Source organism: Carya illinoinensis, chromosome 1 (assembly GCF_018687715.1).
Source record: "Carya illinoinensis cultivar Pawnee chromosome 1, C.illinoinensisPawnee_v1, whole genome shotgun sequence".
NCBI lineage: Eukaryota > Viridiplantae > Streptophyta > Magnoliopsida > Fagales > Juglandaceae > Carya > Carya illinoinensis.
The window spans coordinates 40914167-40940770 of NC_056752.1; the positions used below are offsets into that span (position 1 = coordinate 40914167).

General features: G+C 35.9%; 3 protein-coding genes and 1 non-coding gene across 5 annotated transcripts; 2 read left to right on the forward strand and 2 right to left on the reverse strand.

Annotated features, from left to right (window-relative positions):
* The first annotated feature begins 348 nt into the window (after positions 1-348).
* LOC122299220 lies at positions 349-11091 on the forward strand. Its single transcript, XM_043109345.1, has 2 exons — positions 349-501; positions 10813-11091. The coding sequence occupies exons 1-2, from the start codon at positions 349-351 to the stop codon at positions 11089-11091; spliced, it is 432 nt and encodes a 143-aa protein (XP_042965279.1).
* LOC122293604 lies at positions 8726-8832 on the forward strand. The gene has a single exon (XR_006237315.1). It is a non-coding gene; the product is annotated as a small nucleolar RNA R71 (small nucleolar RNA).
* Positions 11092-13100: 2009 nt separating the features above from the next.
* LOC122299284 (protein FAR1-RELATED SEQUENCE 5-like) lies at positions 13101-16571 on the reverse strand. The gene is made up of 8 exons (XM_043109473.1): positions 16422-16571; positions 15360-15425; positions 15156-15281; positions 14940-15059; positions 14591-14847; positions 14321-14499; positions 13703-14208; positions 13101-13601 (listed from the first exon to the last, which is right to left on the reverse strand). Exons 1-8 carry the CDS (start codon positions 16569-16571, stop codon positions 13101-13103), a joined length of 1905 nt encoding a protein of 634 aa, XP_042965407.1.
* Positions 16572-19109: 2538 nt separating this feature from the next.
* LOC122319287 (tubby-like F-box protein 3) lies at positions 19110-24726 on the reverse strand. Of its 2 annotated transcripts, none has more exons than XM_043137286.1 (6): positions 24155-24726; positions 22723-22810; positions 22380-22509; positions 22119-22298; positions 20492-20982; positions 19110-19453 (listed from the first exon to the last, which is right to left on the reverse strand). In XM_043137286.1, exons 1-5 carry the CDS (start codon positions 24467-24469, stop codon positions 20505-20507), a joined length of 1191 nt encoding a protein of 396 aa, XP_042993220.1. In that variant the 5' UTR covers positions 24470-24726; the 3' UTR covers positions 19110-19453; positions 20492-20504. The 2 variants fall into 2 exon arrangements, with proteins under 2 accessions (XP_042993220.1, XP_042993226.1); XM_043137292.1 differs by having other exon boundaries at positions 20492-20976; positions 24155-24724.
* Positions 24727-26604: the final 1878 nt, after the last annotated feature.

Genomic DNA, 26604 nt, shown 5'->3' on the forward strand with positions numbered 1-26604 from the left:
GGATGGATTTGAATATGTTTAAATGGGATTGAAGTGATATTATTTGCATGATATTCTCTTGATTTCATAACTTTAGTTGTTCTGTTTCTAAGCTTACTTGGATGGATTTTAATATGATTAAATGGGATTGAAGTGATATTATTTGCATGATATTCTCTTGATTTTATAACTTTAATTATTCTGTTTCTAAGCTTACTTGGATGGATTTGAATATGTTTAAATGAGATTGAAGTGATATTATTTGCATGATATTCTCTTGATTTCATAACTTTAGTTGTTCTGTTTCTAAGTTTACTTGGATGGATTTGAATATGTTTAAATGTTTATTTGTTCTGGTTCAGGAAAATTATGTTGTCATCACCTTCGTCTTCTTCATCTATTGGTAAACGTACTTCGAGTCAACCTTCCTGCTTCTGTGAGGTTGAGGCAACACTGAGATATTCAAATACTCCCAGAAATCCAGGACGACCCTTCTTAGGCTGCTCGAAGTACAACAATGAGGTAAAACATTCGTTCATCAAGTTTTTATAGTCACTTGTTTTGATTCGGGTACTGTTGGCATTGATTGGCTGGCACATTATGCTCGAGTAATTTCCATTCACAACTGGCCGTACATAGTCCTTCAAGGTGCGTGGTAGTACCTCACGATCTTCTTCAGCCATGGCTAGTATCTTATTTCTTCTTAGTGATCTAAGAGTTCTTTCAATCTCCGGATCAACAGGAATAATATCACGAGATCTAGCACGGCGCATCCAATGTAAAAAACACACCTATAGAACAAATTAAAACAAAATTCTAAATTAAAACAAAGATTACTTTGTATCGATATTGACAAAAAGAATAAGAATAAATCGATCCCCGGCAACGGCGCTAAAAACTTGACCGGTGCAAAACTGCAAGTGCACAGTCCAAAAACTTGACCGGTGCAAAACTGCAAGTGCACAGTATCGTAGTTTTATAGTAAAGTAATAAGAAGAGTATCGTCCTCAGGAATTGGTACCTTACGTTTGCCAAATACCAAAATTATACTAAACTTGATTTTATCTAGAGGAATCACTAAGATTTTTGTAGTTGCAAATTTAAACTAAAATCGACTCAAAGGAAATATGCAAAGGAAATAAAACTGATGTTTGAAGATCAAATTAATGGGAAGAAAACTTCTAGGAAATCGATTTCACCTAATTCTTCACTATGCTTTTCTCATCCAGCTAACTTAATTTAATTCTCTTTTATCTATTAGCAAATCTCTAATTCATCCAAAAGCCTCTTTCGATAGTCAATTGGAAGTGATTCTACTTTATCAATTCACACAAGAGTATGCAAATTAAATAATCAAGAAAGCAATAAGATCAATGATTTAATTACTACATAGGTTCATACAAGTCTTTCGATCTCTATACTTACCTATGCTGAAATATTCAAGATCTACCCTATGATTCCCTCTTTCGATAGTAAATCACAAGATTACTTATCATCTAATCAATGACCAGTTAATTAAAAGCAATAAACTCAGAATAAATCAGATAAACAAAGAGAGAATTGCATTAAATTAGCATAGACAATCAAGCATAGTTCGGAAATAGGTTACATCGTTTTCCTAGAATGAAGAAAATTTAGCTCATGCTAGAAATGGAATTCAACATAAAACGAATTCACCATAATTGTTCTGAGAAGATTGGAAGAAAAATAAACACTGAAAAATCCTCCTTGCAGCCGCAACTCGTCGTCAAAAGCTCAAGGGAACGATTCAACGCTTTTCTCCCGTCCGTGATCGTATATGATTCCAACGTACGTGCAATAATTGGAATTCCGTCTCCAAAACAAATTAATTGAATCCTTCTAGCTATGTTTTTCTGTCCCAAAGAGTGTTCTCCAGTCAAAACGTCCGGCCATAGAGTGAAAAATCTCTTTTATATGGTCTGACGGCAGAAGACCCTAATTCTGTCAAAATATGATGTTCGCTCGAGCGGGGTGTCGAGCGCACATCGAGCGTTCGACTCTGCCTAATTTCGCTCGAGCGTCCTATCGAGTGCACGTCGAGCGTTCGACTCTGCCTGATTTCGCTCGAGCGGCCAATGTCTCCGCTCGAGCAAACCTTATTTTCCAGCAACCCGCTCGAGCAACCTGTCGAGCGGAAGTCGAGCGTTTGAATCTGCCTGAATTCGCTCGAGCGACCAAAAGCCTCCGCTCGAGCGATCTTGTGAATTCTGCAATATGAAATTTTGCAAGTCATCAAATACCCCCAAACTTACAACTTTGTTTGTCCTCAAACAAACAAAAAGAAAAGCAAATGATAGTTTAGGCAATATCGACTCGACCCAAAAGAGAAGTATCATCACTCACCAAGCTTTTATAAATTTAGATTTCATCTCTAGTATCTTACTCTTTTAACATCAAAGATAGCAAGAAAATCAATCAAAAATTTTACAATTTGTCAAGCAAGAGTTAGGCGTTTACTTCAACCTAAAGCTAAGACCTTGAGTGTGTGTGTGATATAGTCAATTTAACCTCAAACCACCTGCAAACTCAGATACAAGTAGAACAACTAAAATCAGAAGAATTCTCTTAAAACTTAACCCCATAAGTCCAATTTTCAGAAATCCTCTCCACTAATGTAGTCAACACCAAAATCAGAGATCAAAAGGTCTTTATTAAGGTTGTAATGATAGGCCACAGGGTGAGGGTTAAGAAAGAATTGGATATGGAAAATTAAAGCAAACTGGGAAAATACTTAGTGAAAAGAACACTAAAAGAGATACCCACATGATTCAAATCATAGCTCTTTCTTGGCAATATGCTCATACTTGTGGCATTATTATTGTTGTAATCACTGAAGCAATACCAACAATTCCTTTAACACAATCTGAGGTGATACATACTCTGCTTAGCGACTTCTTTTTTTTTTCTTTCTCTTTTCTTCTTCTTCTTCTTTTCTTTTTTTTTTTTTTTTTTTTTTTTTTTTTTTTTTTTTTTCAGTCACTTCCTTTCTTCTTCTTTTTCTTCTTCTTCTTTGATCAATCAAAGCAAAGATAATACGGTTCATCATGAAACCAATTTTTCTCTTTTAAATGTAACTCTCCACCAAAATATTTTCTCAAACTATCAAAGGTAGATTCATTGTTTTTCAGGCTTAGAGCTGGCATGGTTTATGTAGTTCAAAGAATAAATAAAGGCTTATGAAGGCTCAAGGGGGTTGACTATGGAAACACACCATGTAATGATGGCATGACATTTAGGACGGCTGAGAAAGCTTTTTGGTTATGCCAAAGAAATGCCTAGATCATTTCTCTAATATTTGGTCTCAACTAGGATTTCGCCTCAAGGACCCATCAACGAATTCTAGAGCAAAGCAAAATCGAACATCCCTCTTTCAATTAATTCAACTTCTTCTCTTCATAAGCAAAATGGAATAAGAGAAAAACGACTGTGTGCTCAATTGTGTTCAAGGTCAAAGATTTAAACCAAAGTACCCACAAAACTTCACTTGACATACAAGAAATTTTTGAAAATTTTTCTCAAAACCATCTTCAATCACAAATTTCAGAGTCATAGAGAATTCAATCTTACTCCAATGCATGCTTGGTAAGAGAATCAAACAACCCATCAACAACCCAAGACTTAGAAAATAAGAGTATCAAATGACTATAGGAGTATCAAATGACTATAGGAGTTTACACCCCCAAACTTAAACTAAACAATGTCCTCATTGTAATGCAAAAGTAAAAAGGATTGAAGAAATAAAAGGAACTTCCCTGGTTGCATGATGAATCTTCCGAGGTTTTAAAATTTTTCAGCTCTTTATTCATGCTAAATAAACCTGCATCAAAAACCAATTTATTAAAACTAAATAAATAAAGATAATAAAATAAATGAAAGAATGAGAGAAAGATCTATGGGTTGCCTCCCATAAGCGCTTGTTTTAAAGTCTACAGCCAGACTTTTCAATGATCATCAATTAGGATCTCCAAGAGGAATAAATGCAAAGTTCCTCTCCATTTGCTCTCCATAGTAGTGCTTCAATCTTTGACCATTAACTCTGAAAATATTCCCTGTCTTGTCCTTTAAATCTACTGCTCCAAAAGAGAAAACTTCATGAATTGTATAAGGACCCGTCCATCTTGATTTCAACTTTCCTGGAAAGAGTTTGAGTCGTGAATTGAAGAGTAAAACTTGTTGTCCTGGAACAAACTCTCGCTTGAGAATCTGTTTGTCATGCCACTTCTTCATCTTTTCTTTATAGATCTTTGCATTTTCATATGCATCATTCCGGAACTCTTCCATCTCATTCAATTGAAGAAGTCGCTTTTCACCTGCTGCCTTCAAATCAAAGTTAAACTTTTTTACAGCCCAATAAGCTCTATGCTCCAACTCCACAGGAAGATGACATGCCTTTCCAAACACTAATCGGTATGGAGACATCCCAATAGGTGTTTTAAAGGCCGTACGGTATGCCCACAAAGCATCATCAAGCTTCTTCGCTCAATCCTTTCTATTGATTTTGATCATCTTCTCAAGGATGTTCTTGATCTCTCTATTTGAAATTTCAGCTTGACCATTAGTTTGAGGATGGTAAGCAAGTGCTATCTTGTGCTTCACACCATATTTAGAAAGAAGATTCTCAAAAAACTTGTTGCAAAAGTGAGTCCCTTCATCACTAATAATAGCTCGTGAAGTGCCAAATCTTGTGAATATGTTCTTGTGCAGAAATTTGAGCACTACCTTTGCATCATTGGTTGTTGTAGCAATTGCTTCCACCCATTTTGACACACAGTCAACTGCTAGCAAGATATAAGCAAAACCAAAAGAAGGAGGAAAAGGCCCCATAAAATCTATTCCCCAAACATCAAACAACTCAACTTCTAAGATACCCTTCAGTGGTAACTCATGACGCCTTAAAATATTTCCCATACGTTGGCACCGGTCACAAGTTTTCACCAAAGTGTAACTATCACGAAAAATAGAAGGCCAATAGAACCCACTTTGAAGTACCTTAGCTGCTGTAAGGGTGGCTCCAAAGTGTCCTCCATATGATGATGAATGGCAATGATGGAGAATGTCTTGCATCTCTCCTTCCAGCACACATCTTCTAATGATTTGATCAGGGCATCTTTTGAACAACAAAGCCTCATCTCAAAGATAATGATTCACATCATGCAAAAATTTCTTACGTTGATGGTAAGTAAGATCAGGTGGTAAAACTTTACAAGTTAGATAATTAACAATATCAGCATACCACGGAAGCTTGATCTCACATGCAAACAACTGCTCATCAGGGAATGCCTCTTGGACCACTGAATCTGGTCTTTCTTCCTCTTGCTCTAACCGAGAGAGATTGTCAGCCACTAAATTTTCACTTCCTTTCTTGTCTCGAATCTCCAAGTCAAATTCTTGAAGAAGGAGGATCCAACGAATTAGCCTTGGCTTAGCATCCTTCTTACCAAACAAATAGCGAAGTGCTGCATGATCAGTGAACACTATCACCTTTGTCCCAATGAGGTAAGACCGAAATTTGTCACAAGCAAATACCACAGCAAGCATCTCCTTCTCAGTTGTCGTATAATTCAACTGAGCTTCATTCAATGTCCGGCTTGCATAATAGATGGCTTTAAACAGCTTGTCTCGCCTTTGCCCCAACACTGCTCCAATTGCAAAGTCACTTGCATTGCACATAACTTCAAAAGGTTGACTCCAATCAGGCACAATCACAATTGGTGCTGAAATTAGCTTCTCCTTGAGTGCATTAAAGGCCTGCAAACAAACAACATCAAAGTCAAATGCAGAATTTTTCTCAAGAAGTTTACATAAAGGTTTAGAGAGTTTAGAAAAATCCTTGATAAATCTTCTATAAAATCCCGCATGTCTCAGAAAACTTTTGATTCCCTTCACATTCTTTGGAGGTGGTAGTTTCTCTATAGTTGCAATTTTGGCTCGATCCACCTCAATTCCTTTAGATGACACTCTATGGCCTAGCACGATCCCTTCTTGAACCATGAAATGACACTTTTCCCAGTTCAGGACTAGATTTTTATCTTCACATCTCTGCAAAACAAGAGCTAAGTTATGCAAACAATGATCAAAAGATGTACCAAAAACTGAAAAGTCATCCATGAATACTTCCATTATATCTTCCACCATGTCAGAAAAGATAGCCATCATGCAACGTTGAAATGTCGCAGGGGCGTTGCACAATCCAAAGGGCATCCTCCTAAAAGCAAATGTTCCATAGGGGCATGTGAATGTAGTTTTCTCTTGATCTTCAGGAGCTATAGCAATCTGATTATACCCCGAATAACCATCCAAAAAACAATAGTAGGAGTACCCAGCCAATCGATCCAACATTTGATCAATGAATGGAAGTGGAAAATGATCCTTCCTTGTTGCTTTATTCAACTTGCGGTAATCCATGCATACACGCCATCCCGTGACCGTTCTTGTAGGAATGAACTCATTATTGTCATTTTTCACCACCGTCATTCCACCCTTCTTTGGTACAACTTGCACTGGACTTACCCATGAACTATCTGAAATAGCATATATAATTCCAGCATTAAGGAGTTTCAAAATTTCAACTCTCACTACTTCCTTCATTGCTGGATTTAATCTTCTTTGGTGCTCGATCGTTGGCTTGTAAAGCTCCTCCATTAAAATCTTGTGCATACAAATGGAGGGACTTATTCCTTTTATGTCAGAAATAGTCCATCCCAAGGCTGTTCTATGCTCCCTCAACACACGTAGCAACTTTTCCTCTTCTTCGGGTATGAGTGATGTAGCGACAATCACTGGAAAGGTATCACTATCACCCAAGAATGCATAGCGAAGATGCTCAGGTAATTGCTTCAACTCCGGAGTATTTTTCTGCATCTTTTCTTTATCATTTTCAGATTCACTCTTTGGTACCACCGGCTCTAGCTTCCCCACTTCATTACTAAGTGATGTAACCTGCTGCAATGCTCCCAAAGCAAAAACATAGTGGAGAAATTCTTCACTAACAAAAGGCAAGTCAGATTCACAAATAGCAGAATTATTAAAATCAAAAGCATGAGATGAAGTGGTGATACATCGTTCTAGGTGATCGGATGGCATGTCTTCTTGAAAGGCCTCTTCTACACATTGCTTAATGACATCTACCCGAAAGCAAGTACTTGGATCTTCTAGAAATTTCATGGCTTGGTAGATGTTGAACATAACATCTTCCTTGTTTATTCTCAATGTCAATTCACCCTTTTAAACATCAATTAAAGCTCTTCCCGTGGCCAAGAATGGTCGGCCAAGAATTAGTGGGACATCTTCATCTTCCTCCATATCTAACACCACAAAATCAGCAGGGAAAATGAATTTATCCACCTTTACCAATACATCTTCTATGATCTCACGTGGATACTTGATGGATCGATCCGCTAGTTGCAAGGAAATTGTTGTATGCTTCATCTCTCCAAGTCCTAATTTCCTGCAAACAGAAAGTGGCATAAGATTAATGCTAGCACCGAGATCACATAAGACTCTATCAAAAAATGAATCTCCAATAGTGCAAGGCAAAGTGAAACTCCCTGGATTTTTTAATTTTTGAGGCAATTTCTTTTGAAGAATGGCATTGCATTCTTCAGAGAGCTTCACTGTTTCAAACTCTTCCAATCTTCTCTTCTTGGAAATGATGTCCTTCAGGAATTTGACATAATTTGGCATTTGTTCCAAGACATCTGCAAAAGGAATATTAATGTAAATTTTTTTAAAAATATCCAAAAATTTAGAAAATTGCTTATCTAGTTTTTGCTTTTGAAAACGCTGAGGATAAGGAAGTGGAGGAGTAAGAATAGGAGGATTGTCAGGAAATGAAATTGTAGGAGGCAAGTCAGTCTCCTTTAGTGTATCATTGACAATCTTCTCTTATTCTACTTGATCTTTGCTTTGGCCATTGTTCGCATCGGTAGGGGTGGACTTGCTCTCCTTTAATGGTGCCCTCTCAATTTCTTTTCCACTCCTAAGTGTGATGGCCTTGCATTGTTCCTTTGGATTCACTTCAATGTTGCTAGGAAAAGCTCCTCTTTGTTGGGCATTGATGGTAGTGGCTAGTTGCCCAATTTGCACTTCAAGATTCTTCCTAGTGGCTCCCATATTGCTACAATGAGTCTCAATGTTGTCCAACCGTGAATCAGTCTTTTTAAACCTTGCATTGGTCTCCTGAACAAAGGAAACCATGGCATCCTCAAGTGACATCTTCTTCTCGCTTGGTTCGCTATCAAATCCTGGAGGAGGTTGAGGTTGCAACACATTCTTTGTATTTCCATATGACAAATTCTCATGATTTCTAAGCCCTGGATGATAGTAATTTGGCATAGGATTACCACGATAGTTGTAGTTCCGATTGTTGACATATTGAACTTGTTCTTGACTCGCCTCATTGCTTGGAACTATCATACTTGTAGATGCAACATATTCTGTACTTTGTGGTATCCTTTGTGTTGTCAAGGCTGAAATCTGATGAGATAGAGTAGCTACTTGAGTAGAAAGGGCTGCTATCTGCTCCAAGTCATGAATTCCAGCAACCTTCTTAGCCAAAGTCCTCTCAGTTGGCCATTGATAGTTGTTTGAGGCCATTTCTTCCAAAAGTGCAGTAGCACCTTCAGCTGTCTTCGACATCAAAGTTCCACCAGAAACAACATCAACTATAGTTCGAGTTTGCCCATTTAACCCATTATAGAACATCTGAACTTGCAACTAATCTGGCAATCCATGTTGTGGGCAACATCGCACCAAGTCTTTATACCTCTCCCACGCTTCATAGAGTGACTCAAAATCATTTTGCTTGAACTGGCCTATCTCACTCCTGAGTTGGGCTGTTTTTGCAGGAGGGAAGAATTTAGCAAGAAACCTCTCAGCCATGTCCTGCCAACTAACGATGCTTCCCGGTTGTAGAGATTGTAGCCAACCTCTAGCCTTGTCCCTCAAAGAAAAAGGAAACAATCTCAGTCTAATGGTGTCTTCAGTAACACCATTGATCTTCACAGTGTCGCAAATCTCCAAGAACATTGCCAAATGAATATTGGGATCATCCAGTGGCAATCCGCGAAATTGAGCCTACTGCACCATGCTAATCAAAGCTGGTTTGAGCTCAAAGTTGTTGGCATTAATTGGCTGGCGCATTATGCTCGAGTAATTTCCATTCACAACTGGCCGTACATAGTCCTTCAAGGTGCGTGGTAGTACCTCACGATCTTCTTCAGCCATGGCTAGTATCTTATTTCTTCTTAGTGATCTAAGAGTTCTTTCGATCTCCGGATCAACAGGAATAATATCACGAGATCTAACACGGCGCATCCAATGTCAAAAACACATATTAACAAAATTCTAAATTAAAACCAAGATTACTTTGTATCGATATTGACAAAAAGAATAAGAATAAATTGATCCCCGGCAACGGCGCCAAAAACTTGACCGGTGCAAAACTGCAAGTGCACAGTCTAAAAACTTGACCGGTGCAAAACTGCAAGTGCACAGTATCGTAGTTTTATAGTAAAATAATAAGAAGAGTATCGTCCTCAGGAATTGATACTTTACGTTTGTCAAATACCAAAATTATACTAAACTTGATTTTATCTAGAGGAATCACTAAGACTTTTGTAGTTGCAAATTTAAACTAAAATCGACTCAAAGGAAATATGCAAAGGAAATAAAACTGATGTTTGAAGATCAAATTAATGGGAAGAAAATTTCTAGAAAATCGATTTCACCTAATTCTTCATTATGCTTTTCTCATCCAGCTAACTTAATTTAATTCTCTTTTATCTATTAGCAAATCTCTAATTCATCCAAAAGCCTCTTTCGATAGTCAATTGGAAGTGATTCTAGTTTATCAATTCACGCAAGAGTATGCAAATTAAATAATCAAGAAAGCAATAAGATCAATGATTTAATTACTACATAGGTTCATACAAGTCTTTCGATCTCTATACTTACCTATGCTAAATATTCAAGATCTACCCTATGATTCCCTCTTTCGATAGCAAATCACAAGATTACTTATCATCTAATCAATGGCCAGTTAATTAAAAGCAATAAACTCAGAATAAATCAGATAAACAAAAAGAGAATTGCATTAAATTAGCATAGACAATCAATCATAGTTCGGAAATAGGTTACATCGTTTTCCTAGAATGAAGAAAATTTAGCTCATGCTAGAAATGGAATTCAACATAAACGAATTCACCATAATTGTTTTGAGAAGATTGGAAGAAAAATAAATACTGAAAAATCCTCCTTGCAGCCGCAACTCGTCGTCAAAAGCTCAAAGGAACGATTCAACGCTTTTCTCTCGTCCATGATTCCAACGTACGTGCAATAATTGGAATTCCGTCTCCAAAACAAATGAATTGAATCCTTCTAGCTGTGTTTTTCTGTCCCAAAGAGTGTTCTCCAGTCAAAACATCCGGCCATAGAGTGAAAAATCTCTTTTATATGGTCTGACGGCGGAAGACCCTAATTCTGTCAAAATACGATGTTCGCTCGAGCGGGATGTCGAGCGCACATCGAGCGTTCGACTCTGCCTGATTTCGCTCGAGCGTCCTATTGAGCGCACGTCGAGCGTTCGACTCTACCTGATTTCGTTCAAGCGGCCAATGTCTCCGCTCGAGCAAACCTTGTTTTCCAGCAACCCGCTCGAGCACCCTGTCGAGCGGAAGTCGAGTGTTTGAATCTATCTAAATTCGCTCGAGCGGCCAAAAGCTTCCGCTCAAGCGATCTTGTGAATTCTGCAATATGAAATTTTGCAAGTCATCAGGTACATCTAACATTTTTGTCAATGTAATTAATGAATAGGGCTTACCGTATTGCAAGTTCTTCAAGTGGGCGGATGGTGCTTTGGACGTAGAGCAAGAAATTGAAGATATAAAGCAATATCTATTAAGGAAGGAAGAAGAGCTGAGAATGGATAAAATTGAGTTCCGAAAGCGAGCCGATGCCATGGAGAAGATGTTGGCTAATATACTTGAGGAGGTTCGGAAGCAAGATGCTCAAAACAGGCGGAGACGCACACTACTCAATCTGTATTGGGCTGTTGCCATTGTTGTCTCATGTTACTTTCTGCTGTCTAAGTGATTTCTATTTGAATGTATAGCTTTATTTTGTGTATGTATTTTAAGTTAGTCTGAACAAAACTTGGACGTTTGTAATGAGATTTTTCCTTGTTATTTCAAGTGTTTTGTCTTGATGGTTTATGTACTACGGGGTTCGGATTCTATGTTTGAGACTCATAAACTATGTTTCATTTTGTGCTTGATGGTGGATGTACTCTGAAATAGAATCTATTAATGAAATTGAATTATTTTAGCTACCAAGAGAATTTGGTTGGAAGGGCTGAGCCCGTCTGAATTTCTATTTGAGCAACTTGAATATGTTTTGGATTACAGGAATCTGATATTTAGACACGAATTGAGTTTGGATTACAGGAATCTCCACTATATAGACACGAGTGTTATTGGAACTCTCTTATATAACTCCAAATTGCGTTTGGATTACAGGAACCAACAAATAATGCTTGTTGCTGCAGACTGTAACTCCTTGTCCGTGTTGCTTAAATAAACCAATATAACTCCTGCCAGCTGATAAACCATATACACTCCTTCAATAAACCAGCATACTCCTGCGTTGGCTTACTTTGTTTTAAATCATAACCAAACCTTGTGCATACCAACAGAAGGATGCAGTGAACTGCCTAAGCACCCCATAACAACTCAGTGAGAACATACCTGAAAGTTAGCTAGGACTCACGCTGCTATATTCAGTCGGATGATAATAATGTTATTTCCCCTATTAACCCAGTTTGCAATTTCTTCTAAAATTTCATAACCAAAGCTAAGTGATATTAATAGAGTCTCAATATTATGCTTTACAATTTAAACCTGGAGGTTTCACAGGTTATATGAATACTCACAAAATTCCAAATCTAATAATTACAACCCCTCAGAACAATTCTCAGTGACATCGACTGTAACATTATACCATACTTGCAAAACATAATAATTACACCATATACCATACAATTTCTCTAGGAATTACAGCTTCTAAACAAAAAATTCATGTTTTTAAAAATCCATCAACCTCATTGTTTGGTCTGGTTGTGTCCCATCCATACACTCTGGTTGTGATCCATTCAACCCAAATTGCAGTTGTAATGAAGAAAAAACAAATATTATCTTTAGTTGTTGAATACATTTTTAATTGAATGTTACCAACAAGCCTTACTGTTTCTTGAGTCCCAAATACTGTATGTTGAAACTGGGTACCACAAATGTCAGTAGCTGAGTTGTCTACCACAATCTAGAGCAATATGGATTCGGAAGTTAGCTACCAACGATTCTTAATTGCTTTCAGTGCACACCAATTACGTAACATATGAATTTAATATAATTTCTTCTAAAATATATTCCAAATGCTTCTAATATACCTGAAAATTTCCAACATTGAAGATAGGGGTCTCTGCTGGGCCAAATAAATTCCTGCGCGTCTCCTTTGCTGTTGTATCTCCTTCATCTCGCTAATAATAAAGTAAAAAGTAAAAATACTCATTAGATACTAACTTTGATGGGTGAAACTTTATAAACATTACAATAAAGGGGGCAGGTGGGTTTTGGTTAATACATGAATATGTTTGCACTTTCCTCCCACTTGTGCCTTACTTTGTTTGGCTTTAACCTTGCGCATCTCTGTCTCCATCCTGAATGCTCTCCTCAAAGATGGGGGTCTTCCTTTCCCTCTGACAACATTTGGACTCTTGACTTGTTGTGAGCTACCAACGGCAGTTGTATCTAGCGTCTCCAAATCCCCTGCATTTTATATATACAAAATTAAATATTGATACATTTTTGTAGTTTGGTTAGTTTTGGTTATAATGAACTAACCAAAGAGGATGATATACTAAACAAGTCGTCGCCTTCGAACGAACCTGATTCGGTGAAAGATATGGGGTGCTGGTTCTGACGATAACATGAAGTCATCTCATGTATCCTCTTCTTTGCATCTTCAAAGTGCTCATTACAATCCACCGCATAATCTATCATCGTATAACACATATTCAAAAGGATAGAATATCTATTACCATTTGGCCTCTAATCCCCTTCGTCGTAGCTGCTTCGGATTACTGTGTATCTCCTTTTAATGTCCTTCCTCCACCGGTCTAAAATGTACCGGTCTGGCAATGATTTTATGCCGTTTGATTTGAATATCGCCAAAATATGTCTACACAGTATCCCCCTCATTTGAAATAACCCAGATGAACATTTTGCATTGCAATCATCCACATTAAATTCCACGGAATATGTCAAGCTTTTTGTGAACTCCTGAATACGAACTTCATCTTCTACCAAATAACTCTTCAAAACACCATCTGACGTCAGTAGAGATGTCTCCAGATCAAGCACACCAATTACTTGTTGCTGAACTTCCTTGAATTTCGCGTTGGTGTATAACTCTTGAAATTTCTTTTCTATTGGAGATCTAGATACGCAAGGGATAGTGACACTAAAAGACTGGAATTCTGCCTGATTTTCATTCTCAATTTTCTTCTTAAGTGCACTGTCAAACTGGTCGACAAACTCCTTCAAGTTTGTCTTTTCGAATGGACGTAACCATCAAAAAAGACATTCATACTCTCGCTACGTTGGGTTGTACTCATTCTAGCCCAAAAGGTCTCTTTTAGGAAAACCGGTACCCAATGATCACGCTCTGCATATAAACTATTCAACCACGCATTCTCATGTAACTCAAATGTGTTAATAAACTCGGCCCAACACTTTTCAAAGTCCTCACTAGATTGTGTATCGTACACACATTTCATTAACCCAGTTTTAAGCCCACTTTTGTACGCAACATATGACCCAAGCTTCTCAGGGACTTTTTTCAGTATATGCCATAGGCAAAACCTGTGTCGTGTTTCCGGAAAGACAAGTGCAATTGCATTTTTCATTACTCGATCTTGATTAGTAATAATGGCCTTTGGAGCTATACCGTCCATACACTGCAACCAAGTTCTGAATAACCATGCAAAAGTCTCTGTGTCCTCACTAGAAATCAGGCCAGCTCCCAAAAGAATCGACTGCCCGTGGTGATTTACACTAACAAATGGTGCAAAGGGCATCCCATACCTATTTGTCAGGTATGTGGTATCGAATGTCACCACATCACCAAAATATTGGTAGGCTGCCCGACTACGTGGATCTGCCCAAAAAAACATTCTTCAACCTACCGTCATCGTTCAAATCCATCAATGCAAAAAACCCGTTATTTTTAAACTGCATCCTCATAAAATAATCTTGAAGTGCTCCAGCACCCCCTGCACCAAGTCGTAGATGTCGTGCTTTGTGGATGTAATTGCGACAATCATTCTCCAAAAATGGGAGGTTCTCAAACCCATCTGCCCCTACGACAAGAGATCCATAACTCTTATTCAGTCGGATGTCAGCTACGTCGTTTGTGTCTAGGACCCTTTTAACGGTCTCACTCACATCTCTATTACATCGAAAGAAGCAACGTGATTATGTGTGTTATAAACTGTTGTCAACCGCATCTTCCCCTCGACTCTTAAGGCATTAATCCTTGCCTTACAGTCCGTCTTTCCTGTTGGTAAGGGTTGGCTACATTTAAACTCTTATTCTGAGCCTTTCCTCCCCGTGCACACCCAAGGGTGACATATGTGACTGATTGATCTTCTGACCTCTCGCTCCTTTGGGTCATCACCCCAAACCCGTTCTTTTTAGCATAATGCTTATAATAGCTCAACAAATCATCAAACGAATTAAACTCCATCTCCGACTTGGGCTCCTCGATGATATCATCGCCATCTGATGATGGAACTACCTGTGGTGTACCGGTAGTGCCAAAAGATCGATTTCCTGTTCATTTGATCTATCCATGATATTCTCTTCATCAACTTTAGCGAAACTACATGCCTCTTCAGTTTCCAAACAATCGGGTGTATCTCGGTCACCAACTCTTGCACTCGTTGCGGAGCTTGTATTGATAATTGGCCTCGGAGGTCTCATCCCATATTGAAATGGGTAACCAACATTCTGCTTAAAAGAAAAAAAAAAGAAAACGTTTAAACTACTTTTAATAAAAATTATTAAATAACTACAAATCCATAACGATTCAAGTTTCAAAACCACCTGAATATTGCTTGGAATTTGGTAGCCAGCTTGATATGGCATAAAAGTTGGTGACCATTCAGGCACTGGTTCAAAGTAACCGTGCATGTAATTTGTATACTTTACTAAACCAGTTTCAAGAATGTCCTAACATAAAAATAATAATGCTAATTAGAATGCTAAACTATAATACCAATAAGTTTTATATAGGCTCAAATAACATACTGAAGTGGGGGGATTTGAGCTAGATAGTGTACGGGAAGACGGGTGTTTTTCCCCTTTTTCTATGTCCTGTAAAAGTTGTTCAATAACCAAGGTTAGTCTTTGATAAGGTTTCAGGAAAATTATATCATGAATGACCAAGAACTTTGAGTGATGACTAATATCCTTTGCTACTTATTCTATGAAAAAATAAATATAACAATACTACATGAGATTTGTTTATATACTTTTAAAGAGCATAGAATACAAGATTACTATAGTTTTAAAGTGCAATAAATAATAGCACATGGCTGAAAATCCACCCTCTTTCATATTTCTAAACATTTCATACCCAGCTCTTGGAACAAAAAATCAATTTTACATCTACTTATATATATATCAAAAATAAAAAAACCACCACAATATTTAACAACTAAACCACAATAATTAAACCACAATATGGAACTAGAAAATTAATATTTTCAGCCAAAGTATTTCTACATATTTAACTATTTTTTCTTCCAAAATTTTTTTATTCTTAAGTAAATCAATAGAAACATGCCATCTTCATGAACAACCAAGGCAGTAGGGATTACTAAACCAACTACATACATGACATCCTCTGTTCATAATACTACAAACATAAATTTAACAACAACTAACCCACAATAATTAAACCACAATATTTAACCTCAAAATTAATATTTTTAGCCAACAAATTTCTTCATATCTAACTTAAAACTCCTGCCAAATTCTTATATTGTTAAGTAAATCAATACATGCTTTATTGTTTATCAATAATCGGTATTTATTTAAGCAAATGTAACTAATATTGCAGATTGAAGAATGACTTGGGAGCTTACGGATTAAACTCACGCAGATGCTCCACGCAGATGACCCACGGAGCTGACCCACGAGATGGATGACCCGGTATCTTGGTCCACGTACCTGGCTGAAACAGTGGCAACGACGCTAACCCAGACCGAGCCCACCACACTGACCCAAACCGAGCCCACTACACTGACCCAAACCGAGCCCACCACACTGACACAACCCGATTCATAGCCTTGACTCACACCAACCAACGCCCGACCCACTTCGTTTCTGCACCCACACTAACGAACGGCCCACGCAGTGATGCCGTGAGCTGATGCCGTGAGCTGGAGCTGCTTCAATGGGAACCTCTCGCACCAATGGCTGTAAGAACAGAGCGGGAAATATGAAACTGAAATCCATTTTGCGTTTTTGGCCTTTTTTTTTTTTTTTTAAATATCTGACGTGGCCTGACGCCACGTCAGCCGACTCACCCTGCTTGTAACCCACGACTGTCTGTAGAACTATTGAAAAAAAAAAAAAAGGACGGTGCTACTCTGCCATTCAGAGTGCACCGCTCCTCCTTTTGACTATACGGTTATTTTTTTTTCATTTTTTTTCAAATTTTTTTAATATACTTAAATATTTTAAAAAGATATAAAAAAATATCAATATACTTAAAATTATTTTTTTAATTATTAAGTTAAAAAAATTAAAAAAAATTTGTGATCAACGGTCACTTTGAAGGGCACGGAAAGAGGACATTATAGCATTTTTTTTTTTAAATACTATATATAGTCTTTCAGAGAAAAAAAATAATAATAATATTATATGTAATCGTAAAATATATAAATATAATTATTTTAAAAAATAGTAAAATTTATTATTAAAAAATTAATTTTTTTATATTTATTATTTTTTAAAAAATGATTAGATTGGCTCACTACAGTAACTATCATTTATATTTTTAAGGGCTAGGACACCTTCTCATATATTATTCAAAAAGGGAAAAACTTCAAAAGGTCGGATATTTTTTTCTCCTTTGCACCGACTAATAGCATTTGGTCACGAATAGAACCTAAGGTTGTGTTTGGCTATAAGAAATTTTTATTTTAAATATAAAATTTTTATCTCATCATTATAATTTTTTTAAATCTCTGTATAACATATAATAAATAATTTAATTTTTTTTTTAACTTTTTTAAATTTTAATATAATAATAATATTTTAATATTTAATTTTAAAATTTAAAATTCTGACCTGAAAACTCTTATTAGTTAAGCAGAACCTAAGTATGTTACGATTGTGATTAAGTTAATTTTTTCTCTCTCCTTCGTCTATCACATCCCCTGTTCATTTTTCCTTTTTCCTATCCATTTTTTTTTTTTTTTTTTTTATCTTTTTCTCTCCTCTTGTCCTTTCCTCTCCACAACCTAATTCTATTTCTCTCTCTCTCCTCTTACTCCCATGGTCCCATCTGTTGAGAAATTTTGTGAGTGATTTGTAACGAACTCATTTCTTTTCCTTAACTCGTTCTACAACCTTCAATTTTTTTTGCTGGGAGGGCGCGATCAAGCCTCTAGCATTTTGTTTCGACTATTTCCAGCCTACCAAGAGAAAAAGAAGTTCTTTTAGAGAATGGCTGTCACACATGCTGACCTTGAACCAAGGCGTCGACACACTGAGCTGTGCAGCAAAACCGAGGCCCCCCTTGTATTGACCATTCTCTGTGGCTTGCTTTGCTTCGTTTTTTGTCTTGTTGCAGAAGCTTTACATTTTGAAGTAAGAGTTGCAAAAATAATGTTCTGGGACCGATCGATTTTCAATTGGGTTCATGATCTTGGATCCCAACTGGATTAATTTTAGAAAATTGTGAAGGATAGACTTTTCAAAAAGTTATAGATTTTTTATTGTAAATTTTCTATCATTAATTTTTTTCTTTTTGTCGTTGTTATAAAATTTTAGAGGTTTACATTGCATTGTGAATGAAAGATTTTTGAGAGAGAGAGAGAGATTAAGAGAGGGACCAGACCGATTTTTGTTGTTGGGGGGGGGGGTGAGATCGTGCTGGGGCCTGGGTATCAAAAAAGTATTTCCTACATGCGGATGTATTATTTAGTCAGTTTTTCATTTACAAGTGTAAAACAGTAAAACACAATATGCCTCCCATTCAAAAATACAAAAAGTCTGACTGGTCTACTGGAAGAAACCGTTTTCTTTTATTTTTTTTCATAGGTAAAATGCATATAACTTAATGCTCCTCTTTTTTTTTTTTTTTTTAATAGGTAAAATGCATATAGCTTACTTATGAGCATTAACAATAACCTAACTATTGCCAAATGTAAACTTTAACTAGAATCTCACCTTTTGACTATAACATTAATTTTTAGCTAAATAAATTCATATTAGACTAGCCAACATAAAGGTAAAATAATAATATAATATTATATATTTTAATAATATTTGATTATTATTTTTTATATTTTATAAATATGCTCATATTTTAATTAATACTTTTATTAAAAAATAAAATGTGGTAATTTATTTCAATTTAATAAAAGAGAATGAGAGGTTAATGAAAAGAATAAAATAATTAAATAGAAATTAAATAGTAATTATCCAACAATAGAGAACCTCCATAATTTACTATAGCTTAAATGTTAAGGTTTGAACTTTTGGCTAGTCACTGTAAAAGCTTTTTCTCACATCTAACTAAAATTTAGACTTACATTGACATTTGATTAGGCCATTGTCAATGCTCCTGTAGAACAGGAAGAAACCTGCGGAAGTTTCATTCTTCGGATGTTAAAAAATAGATTATGGGTGTTGGTGCAACAGTATCGGCCTGGAAGCCATTAGCTTAGGTTGATTTGCAAAAGCATAGCCCCATCAAAACAGGAAAAATAAAAATTGAAAGTGCATGGGTGAATGATGCACTTCCATAATGCCCAAACCCTAAAATATCCGCAGAATTTTTGCATTTTAATATGTGAAATTCAGAAACATAGAATTAAATAGCAACACAACCACAAGCAAAGGCAAATTGTATAGAAAAACTATGTACACAAACAGAAGAAAATATACAAGCCTGGAGGTTGACTAACTTCCAAAGTTCAAGACTACCTTCTCATTTCATATCCTTTCCCCAATTTGACCAGAGTCCACATCCGAGACAATAAACTTAAAACCCCGAAATCAGTCTCTTTTCTCTAGAGGTGAAAGTCGTTATACGATTTGCAATTTTACCTTCTCCAAACACGTTTATTTTATTACAGCCTGCCATGCGACCTTGAACAATGCTTCTCCTGGACAAAGGAAACCTGGTTAATTTGATTATTCCATAAAACTGTCAACATCTGCAGTCAGAAAAAAGTAGCATATATCGTAACTTTATCACCGTTATACACAAAAGCGCATACAAGGCCTTAAGGAGCAAAATGGTGTTACTTTAACGAAAGCAACAACAAAAATAATGTGACCAAGAATACTCGAGGAATGCATTAGATAATAAATATCCACAAGAGAAGTGGAGATAGAGGAAGTCTGGTGTGTATTTGAATGCCATAAATTGTTAAAGACGGGGGAAGTTGAAAGTCGTATCATAGTATACAGCAAGTGGAGGCTGTGCTGGTGATAATCTTTTATAGTATTGGTGATGGTGAAATGAAAGTAACTGGATGGATTAATGTTCATTATGACAGGATTTTGGTACTTCAAGAGGGCTTGGATTTTTGGCAGACTAGGGCTTCATTGGGAAGTGAGATGATCTCATATGATCTCAAAATTTTTCAAAATTTCCTTTCCCAAACATCACTAAACAAAAACACTTTTCAATTTTAAACATTTAACTTTTTCATTTAATCATTATAACTTTCCCAAACTTCTAAACAAAACACCAAAAAAATACAAGTTTTTCAAATTTCAAAAACAAAAATAATACTAAAAAATTATATTATAACAATATTTTAACTTTATAATATTTTTATTCAACTTTTTCTCTCACTTTTCAAAATCCAAAAAACATCTTAACTCAAACAATTTCACTACTATTCACAGAATTCTCATATCATCTTATTGCCAAAACATGCCCTAAACCTTCATGTCCTGCAATGGTGCACTCTAATCCATCAATGATCAAACACCAGATTATACTGAAGTTTCTTCCACTAGAAAATCTAAGCACTATATCTTATATCTGTGTTTTGTACGTATAATAAAATATGTCCGTGTTTCAGGAAAATAAAAGGTGGAGCATGGCAGAGTTGCCATGATGCGTTCTAATCTTTAAAATTTCTGCCCATTCCAATTCATGAAATTCAGCTTTCAAACAAATAAATACAAACCTGTTCGAACGTGCTATTCACAAGCAATCTTTGTGTCAAAGCTGCTGAGACAGATTGCAAATGCCTGGAATGCTGAGATAGGATACCGGTAATCCATGGTAAACAGGTCCTTCCCCACTTTCCCAAACTGGAGGATGATCTTCTCATGTTCAGGCCCAGCTGGACCATTTTCTGGAGAAGCCACCAATTGAAAGTTTTTCACTGAAGCTACTGTCACTCGCCCATGAAAATTCAAACACCAACATTGGAGCTGCTCATGCCACCTGGGAGCTTTGTTTTTTAAGACAAGCAATCCGTCTTTCTGACTTGCCAAAGGTCCAGATAAGGAATTGTCCATGCGATGTGATTTTGATCGGAAAAAAGGCAGTGATGGAAAGAAATCTATGTTGTTAACAGAAAACTCAGTCTGCGTGGGAGCTGATCCTCCAGGTCCAATTGCAGAGGCGGGAATGGCATCCATGATACATTGCATTCTCCTAGGACCCCTGCTTCTTATGTTACATAAAATCTATAAGCATATGCAAGTCTGTCAATGAAAGTTAGCAATTTCAAGAATTGGGGAAAACACACAGGAAAATCTACCAACTTGGGTGAAAATAGATAAAGATAATATCTATTCAGTGTATATTTGGGATTGCGGTAGCAAATATATCTTATAGCTTTAGGGCTTAAAACTTAAGTAATAAGTTCCACTATTAAAAAGTCATTTACTGTTTGGTAACCTTATGTTTAAAGCACTTACAAACATAAACAAATTAAAAGAGTTTTTAAGGTAGAAATGATGATCGTTTGTTTAAAAATTATGACCATATCCTTAAAAGTTTGAAAGTTATAATTATTTGAAAGTTGTATGAGTATTTTCGCCCATTGACAAATCTTTTTAAAATTTGAACTACATTCCAGATTATCCAGAAGTATGTTTGAGAAAAAGCATGATTTTGAGCTTGTTTAGGGTTGTGGTAAGAGTCTTAAAAAGTGCTTAAATAGCCTTAAAAGCTCTTTAATGAAAAAATTGGTCGTTTGGGTGTTACATATAAAACACTTTTAATCTCAAATAAGCATCATTTTGATGTTTTTCCTCATATGTATTTTTCCGGATAATGCAGAACGTAATTCAAATTTTAAAAGGAATATCGATGGATGAAAATACCTATACAATTTTAAGATAATTACAACTTTCAAACTTTTAATAATATGATCATAATCTTTAAAATTCAAATAATTGTCATTTCTACCTCAGAAAGCATTTTTTTAATTTGTTTCCAAACAAACGTAACATCTTTGAAAGTGCTTTAAACATATGAATACCAAACAGTAAATAATTTTTTAATCGTAAAACTTATTACTTAAGTTATAAGCTATAAGTCCTAAAGTAATAAGCTATATTTCCCACCACAATTCTAAATATGCACTTTGATGCTTTTCCTCAAACATACTTTTTAACTTATTTGAGATTAAAAAGTACTTTAATATGTAACACCCAAACAACATAATTTTCCCATTGAAGAGCTTTTAAGGCAATTTAAGAACTTTTTAAGAATCCTAACACAACCTTAAACAGGCCCCAAATATCTATTTTCATCTGCACACAAAATAACTAGAAGTAGCTGAAGAAGCTTACTCTTACCTGGAACCCAATACATTAAGTTCATATGAGATGTGAGCTACTGGATAGTTTCCAGCAGGGATCCTTGGTGAAATTTGTTTTGAATTTAATAGCCTATTGGAGCGACTTTTTGTTATCTTGGCTCCTGCATGAGGTGGTTGCCCATCAAAGATAGTGAACCTTGTTCCCAAGAAATTTGATCTGGTCACAGACAAAAGAAAATTATGTATGAGCCAGTGAAATAAATGAAAACCTAGTTACATCATTTGCCTCTAAACACACCTCAGTTTCCCAATATAGGTGCCACTCCCCTTTGACATATCATCAGCATCTACAGAGATGATATAACCTGCACAGGTGGGACGTCTAAACTTGCGTGCAGCAAGAAGGAATTTTCCATCATCATGAAGGGCTGTAATGGGGACCAGACAAGCAAAACATATCGTTCATAAAGGAAACCCCAGAAAAAGATAGTCTCATTTTCCTCCAAAATTAACAAACGGTTTGAAAGAACAAAACCAAGCAATTAGCTGTAAATAAGAACACAAACAAATTAAACAGCACTAGATCATTGCTGGAACAGTGAAGTGCTATGAAATCGTGATTCAAGATACCAGATGCTGACCATTAGTCAAGCTGAGGAAAAGATGATATGTCTGGGTGGACCGGTTCCGTTTAATAAAGCATTGGAGGAGAGAATCCCTTGAACCAGGCTGCAAACAAGGACCACAAAAACTTTAGCAGCAGTGAATACCTAAAGAAAGTATAAAAAAAGGATCATGAAATTCCAAATTCAAAAGCACCGAAATCAGAGGTCCAAATAATGAAAATGAACAAACAACAATATTTGCATGACATTTAGGATTTTTTTTTTTTAATGACGAGGTATCCGAGAACTTTCACTGCCCTAGAGAAGGCTCTGGTTCTCGACTAATCCCCAAGGTAAAAGACGTCTCCACCAGCAAATTTGTCACATTAACCGCAGTGCCTTATTCGCAAGGACCAAAGATCAGCCAGGAGCAACCCACCTATAGGGTCTCCTTTCGATGCCTTCCTTGCCCAGATTAGGGTCTCTGGGCAGTCTTTTAACCTCCTGCTCAGGAGGGACATTTAGGATTTTTACTGTCACTAGATCCAATCTATACTACATGGCAACTCAAAGGCAGTTGATTAGAAAAATACAAAGTGGAACATTATATTTTTCTGGGACTCAGAGAGACAGAGAGAGAGACTCTGGAGAAAAGTTGAAGCTAATCGTCACAGTGGAGCTGCAACGATGGAAGCTGAAAGTGGTCCCCCCTAAAGAGCCTGCAACACCTTTTGAAGCAAGTTTCTAAGTAATTTCCGACAGAAAATCTTGCACTGATTGAGAAAATTGCATAATTTTGAGGTGGTCCAGTGCATTACCAAGTCTAATGGACCAAATGGTTTAAGCTTCCTTATGGAACTAATCCTGAACAAGCTAATTTCCCTCCTTCGAGGCTCCAAGCAAACAGGAAAAATATATAATTCCGCCACATTTTTTTATAAGTAATTTTCCCCACATTATATTAGCGACCATCCACAAACCAGAGGCAGTAGTGCATAGATATGCAGTCGCTAAACCGAAAAGAAAAATAAATATATGTAACAAACTACAAAATCAAATCGCTAGGCGAAGAATTACAGAATATTAAAGTCACGAATTCACTATCAGACTTCTAGACTTGCCTTCCAATTCTAATGTGTAAAAATGTGAACTTGACAAACACAACACCTATATACGAGAGAACATGCACCCAAATCCAGAAGTGACAACCCAAACCTGTACCAAATCCTAAAACAAGAAAAATGTATAAACTTACAGCAAATAAAAACAATTACGTCTTTTTTTTTTTTTTAAATTTAATTGCTTCCAAATTGATTCAATTTAAACCCAATCATGGCGTCACATTTTCATTTTCTCTTTCCGGGCCATGAAATTTGGTTTATAAGACATAATTTTAGAATTCGGAAACCAACGAAATAATCCAACTCTTAGCATCCTATTCAAATTCAGACAAACATATTTCCCCTACCTGCTTCACCGAGATCGGGAAAGTGAGAATTCCAGAAACTTCCGGAATCTTAACGATCTCCTTAGTGATTTCCCGCCAGCTGCGGCACACGCCGGCGCACGCAACGACGCTCTTCCGTTGGGGCCACGCGTTCTCGGAGGCCTCGATCCTGACCAGCACCTCCCTGAGAAGCTCCTGCGGCATGTTGGCCCAGCAGCTCTGGCTCAGACCGTCGCTGACCGCGACAGCCGACGCCGAGCCGGAAGAAAACCGGTCCTGAACCACACGTCCAGAGCGCGACCTCATGTCCTGTATTATGCTGCGTATGATAGTCATCGAGTTACGGAATCAGTTACCAGCAGCTCTTATCATTCTACAAATTTCAGATCCAAAAATCCAAACCGAGTTCCAGAGTTAGCTCATTGTTTCCTCCACAAAGACATATAAAAATATGCCTATAAAAAACAAATTCGAGGAAATTACGAGGTTAATCGACAAGGATTTGTGCAGAGAGTCTCAGACAAATTGAGAGAGAGCGAGATGAGGAGAGTGTGTGTCTGTTCTTGGGTGGGAACGGGTTGCTTTTGGAGAGGGGCACGAGGGAATAATTAGTTGGCTGATGGTGACGTGTTCCAGGGCTCCCTAGTGTTCAGTGATCCACAGAGACTCGGGAAATCTAAAACTACCAAATTTCATTTTGCGCATATGAGCTTTTACTATTTCTAAATGCACCCCAAAATCATTAGAACTATGCTTTACATGACGTTAATATCATTCTCATTGGATTATACAAATATAAAATCAATGTAGTGTTTGACTAAAGAGTCTCAAAATATATCATATTGAATTATATAAATATAAAAGAGGATGACTTTTTGCTATAATAAGTTAGTGTTGTAGTTACTGTAGCACGACTAAAAGGAATAAAAAATACTTTATTCTTTACTTCCTACCGTGATTTGGTTACAGTATTTTTTTGAACTATAAAATTATTACTAATTAACGTAGAATGGTAAAATATAATAAAGTTTAATATTTTCAAATTTTTTAAAAATAAATTAATATTATTTTATTATATAACGAATAAATGGATAATCTAATATGGAAATTAGATACGAATACAATAGACAAAGATAAATTTATTCCATATTAGCTAAAACTTAGATTTGGATTTAGTTATTTCAACGAGAGTGCTCTTGAGTCATCACATTTTTTAACTAAAATTTTTTTTTATAAGAATAAATTCATAAATTGAAATGGTTTAATATAGTAAGTTAGATTATAAAATTATTTTTATTATAAAGTAAACATAACATATCATATGAAATCACGTGAATTTGTAAATTTATTTTTGTAAAATTTTTTGTGGTTATAAAATTTTTTGTTTTAATTGACGTCTCAAATGGGAAAATCTTAGATTTTTTTGAATAAATCATCTAAAACTCTCTTTTTGTCAACATAAATTTACTTAGTTACAATAAGGTATTATAAACTCCAATTTCTTTTTATTATCTTTTATTTTGGACCAGAGAAGTTTATAAGAGTTTGTGATTTTGGAATTTAAAATGAGAATGGTAATTAATCTCAAAAGAGGAAAAAAAGAAAAAAAAAGAAAAGAAAAAATGTGGTTTGTATTGTGAAGACTATAAATTAGAGATCATCTTGGTGATGTATCAAATCCACCGAATTGAGTGTGACTTCTTTTTTTTGGTGATTTTGGGAGAATACGAAACCTACAAGAGGAAACTCCAAGTCATGAAATACAAAATAATTTGTGATTTATCTGTCCAGATAATAAAATAAAATAATTAATCCTTGCAACTCAATTTATTGCTGGCCACATCATAATGTAGGGCTTTATATGATTGGTAAAGAATTATAACCTTATCATGTAGGTACCTTACTTTAATTTTCTATACCCATCATGGTTAGCCAGCCATTTAAGACTGCCCTAAGAAATGAAAGTTATACCAACTTTGGGTGCTGCTTGTTTTGTTGCCTCATTTTTCTTACACCATAGAATTATATATTACTTTAAATTCCTCACAAATAATAGTTGAAATCTAAGGTCCAATTTAGTTGTTAAACTTAACTCAGTTCAGTCTAATTTTAAATTTAATATAATATTCAAATATCTAATTTTTAAATTATTAAATTCATCTCAACTTAAAACTTGTTTACACCTATAACTCACAACCTTTTTCAATTCAACATATTTTTATAAGTAGAACTCACAACCTTTTTTAATTTTTTATAAATAATACTAAACTCATCTTAATATCTAAACACATTTAAATTCATTTTAGACGAATCTTACATAACTCACTACATCAACTCAACTTAATATTCAAAAATAGTGTTAAATCATTTGAAGCGTGTTTCTTTTTGTAATCTCTCTCTCTCTCTAGTCTCATTGACCTAAGGCAGATAGGGTGGCTAAATGTTCAAATGTTTAGATAGCCATGTTAGGT

Coding starts and splice junctions, on each gene's coding strand:
- LOC122319287 (XM_043137286.1), bottom strand. CDS start 24,469: ATGACTATCATACGCAGCATAATACAGGACATGAGGTCGCGCTCTGGA. Junction 22,811..24,154: donor TCCCGATCTCGGTGAAGCAG/GTAGGGGAAATA, acceptor CCTTGTTTGCAG/CCTGGTTCAAGGGATTCTCT. Junction 20,983..22,118: donor CTTAATGTATTGGGTTCCAG/GTAAGAGTAAGC, acceptor ATGTAACATAAG/AAGCAGGGGTCCTAGGAGAA.
- LOC122299220 (XM_043109345.1), top strand. CDS start 349: ATGTTGTCATCACCTTCGTCTTCTTCATCTATTGGTAAACGTACTTCG. Junction 502..10,812: donor GCTCGAAGTACAACAATGAG/GTAAAACATTCG, acceptor ATTAATGAATAG/GGCTTACCGTATTGCAAGTT.
- LOC122299284 (XM_043109473.1), bottom strand. CDS start 16,571: ATGGATTTCAGTTTCATATTTCCCGCTCTGTTCTTACAGCCATTGGTG. Junction 15,426..16,421: donor AGAAACGAAGTGGGTCGGGC/GTTGGTTGGTGT, acceptor CAACTTTTACAG/GACATAGAAAAAGGGGAAAA. Junction 13,602..13,702: donor ATGCAGAGCGTGATCATTGG/GTACCGGTTTTC, acceptor CCATTCGAAAAG/ACAAACTTGAAGGAGTTTGT.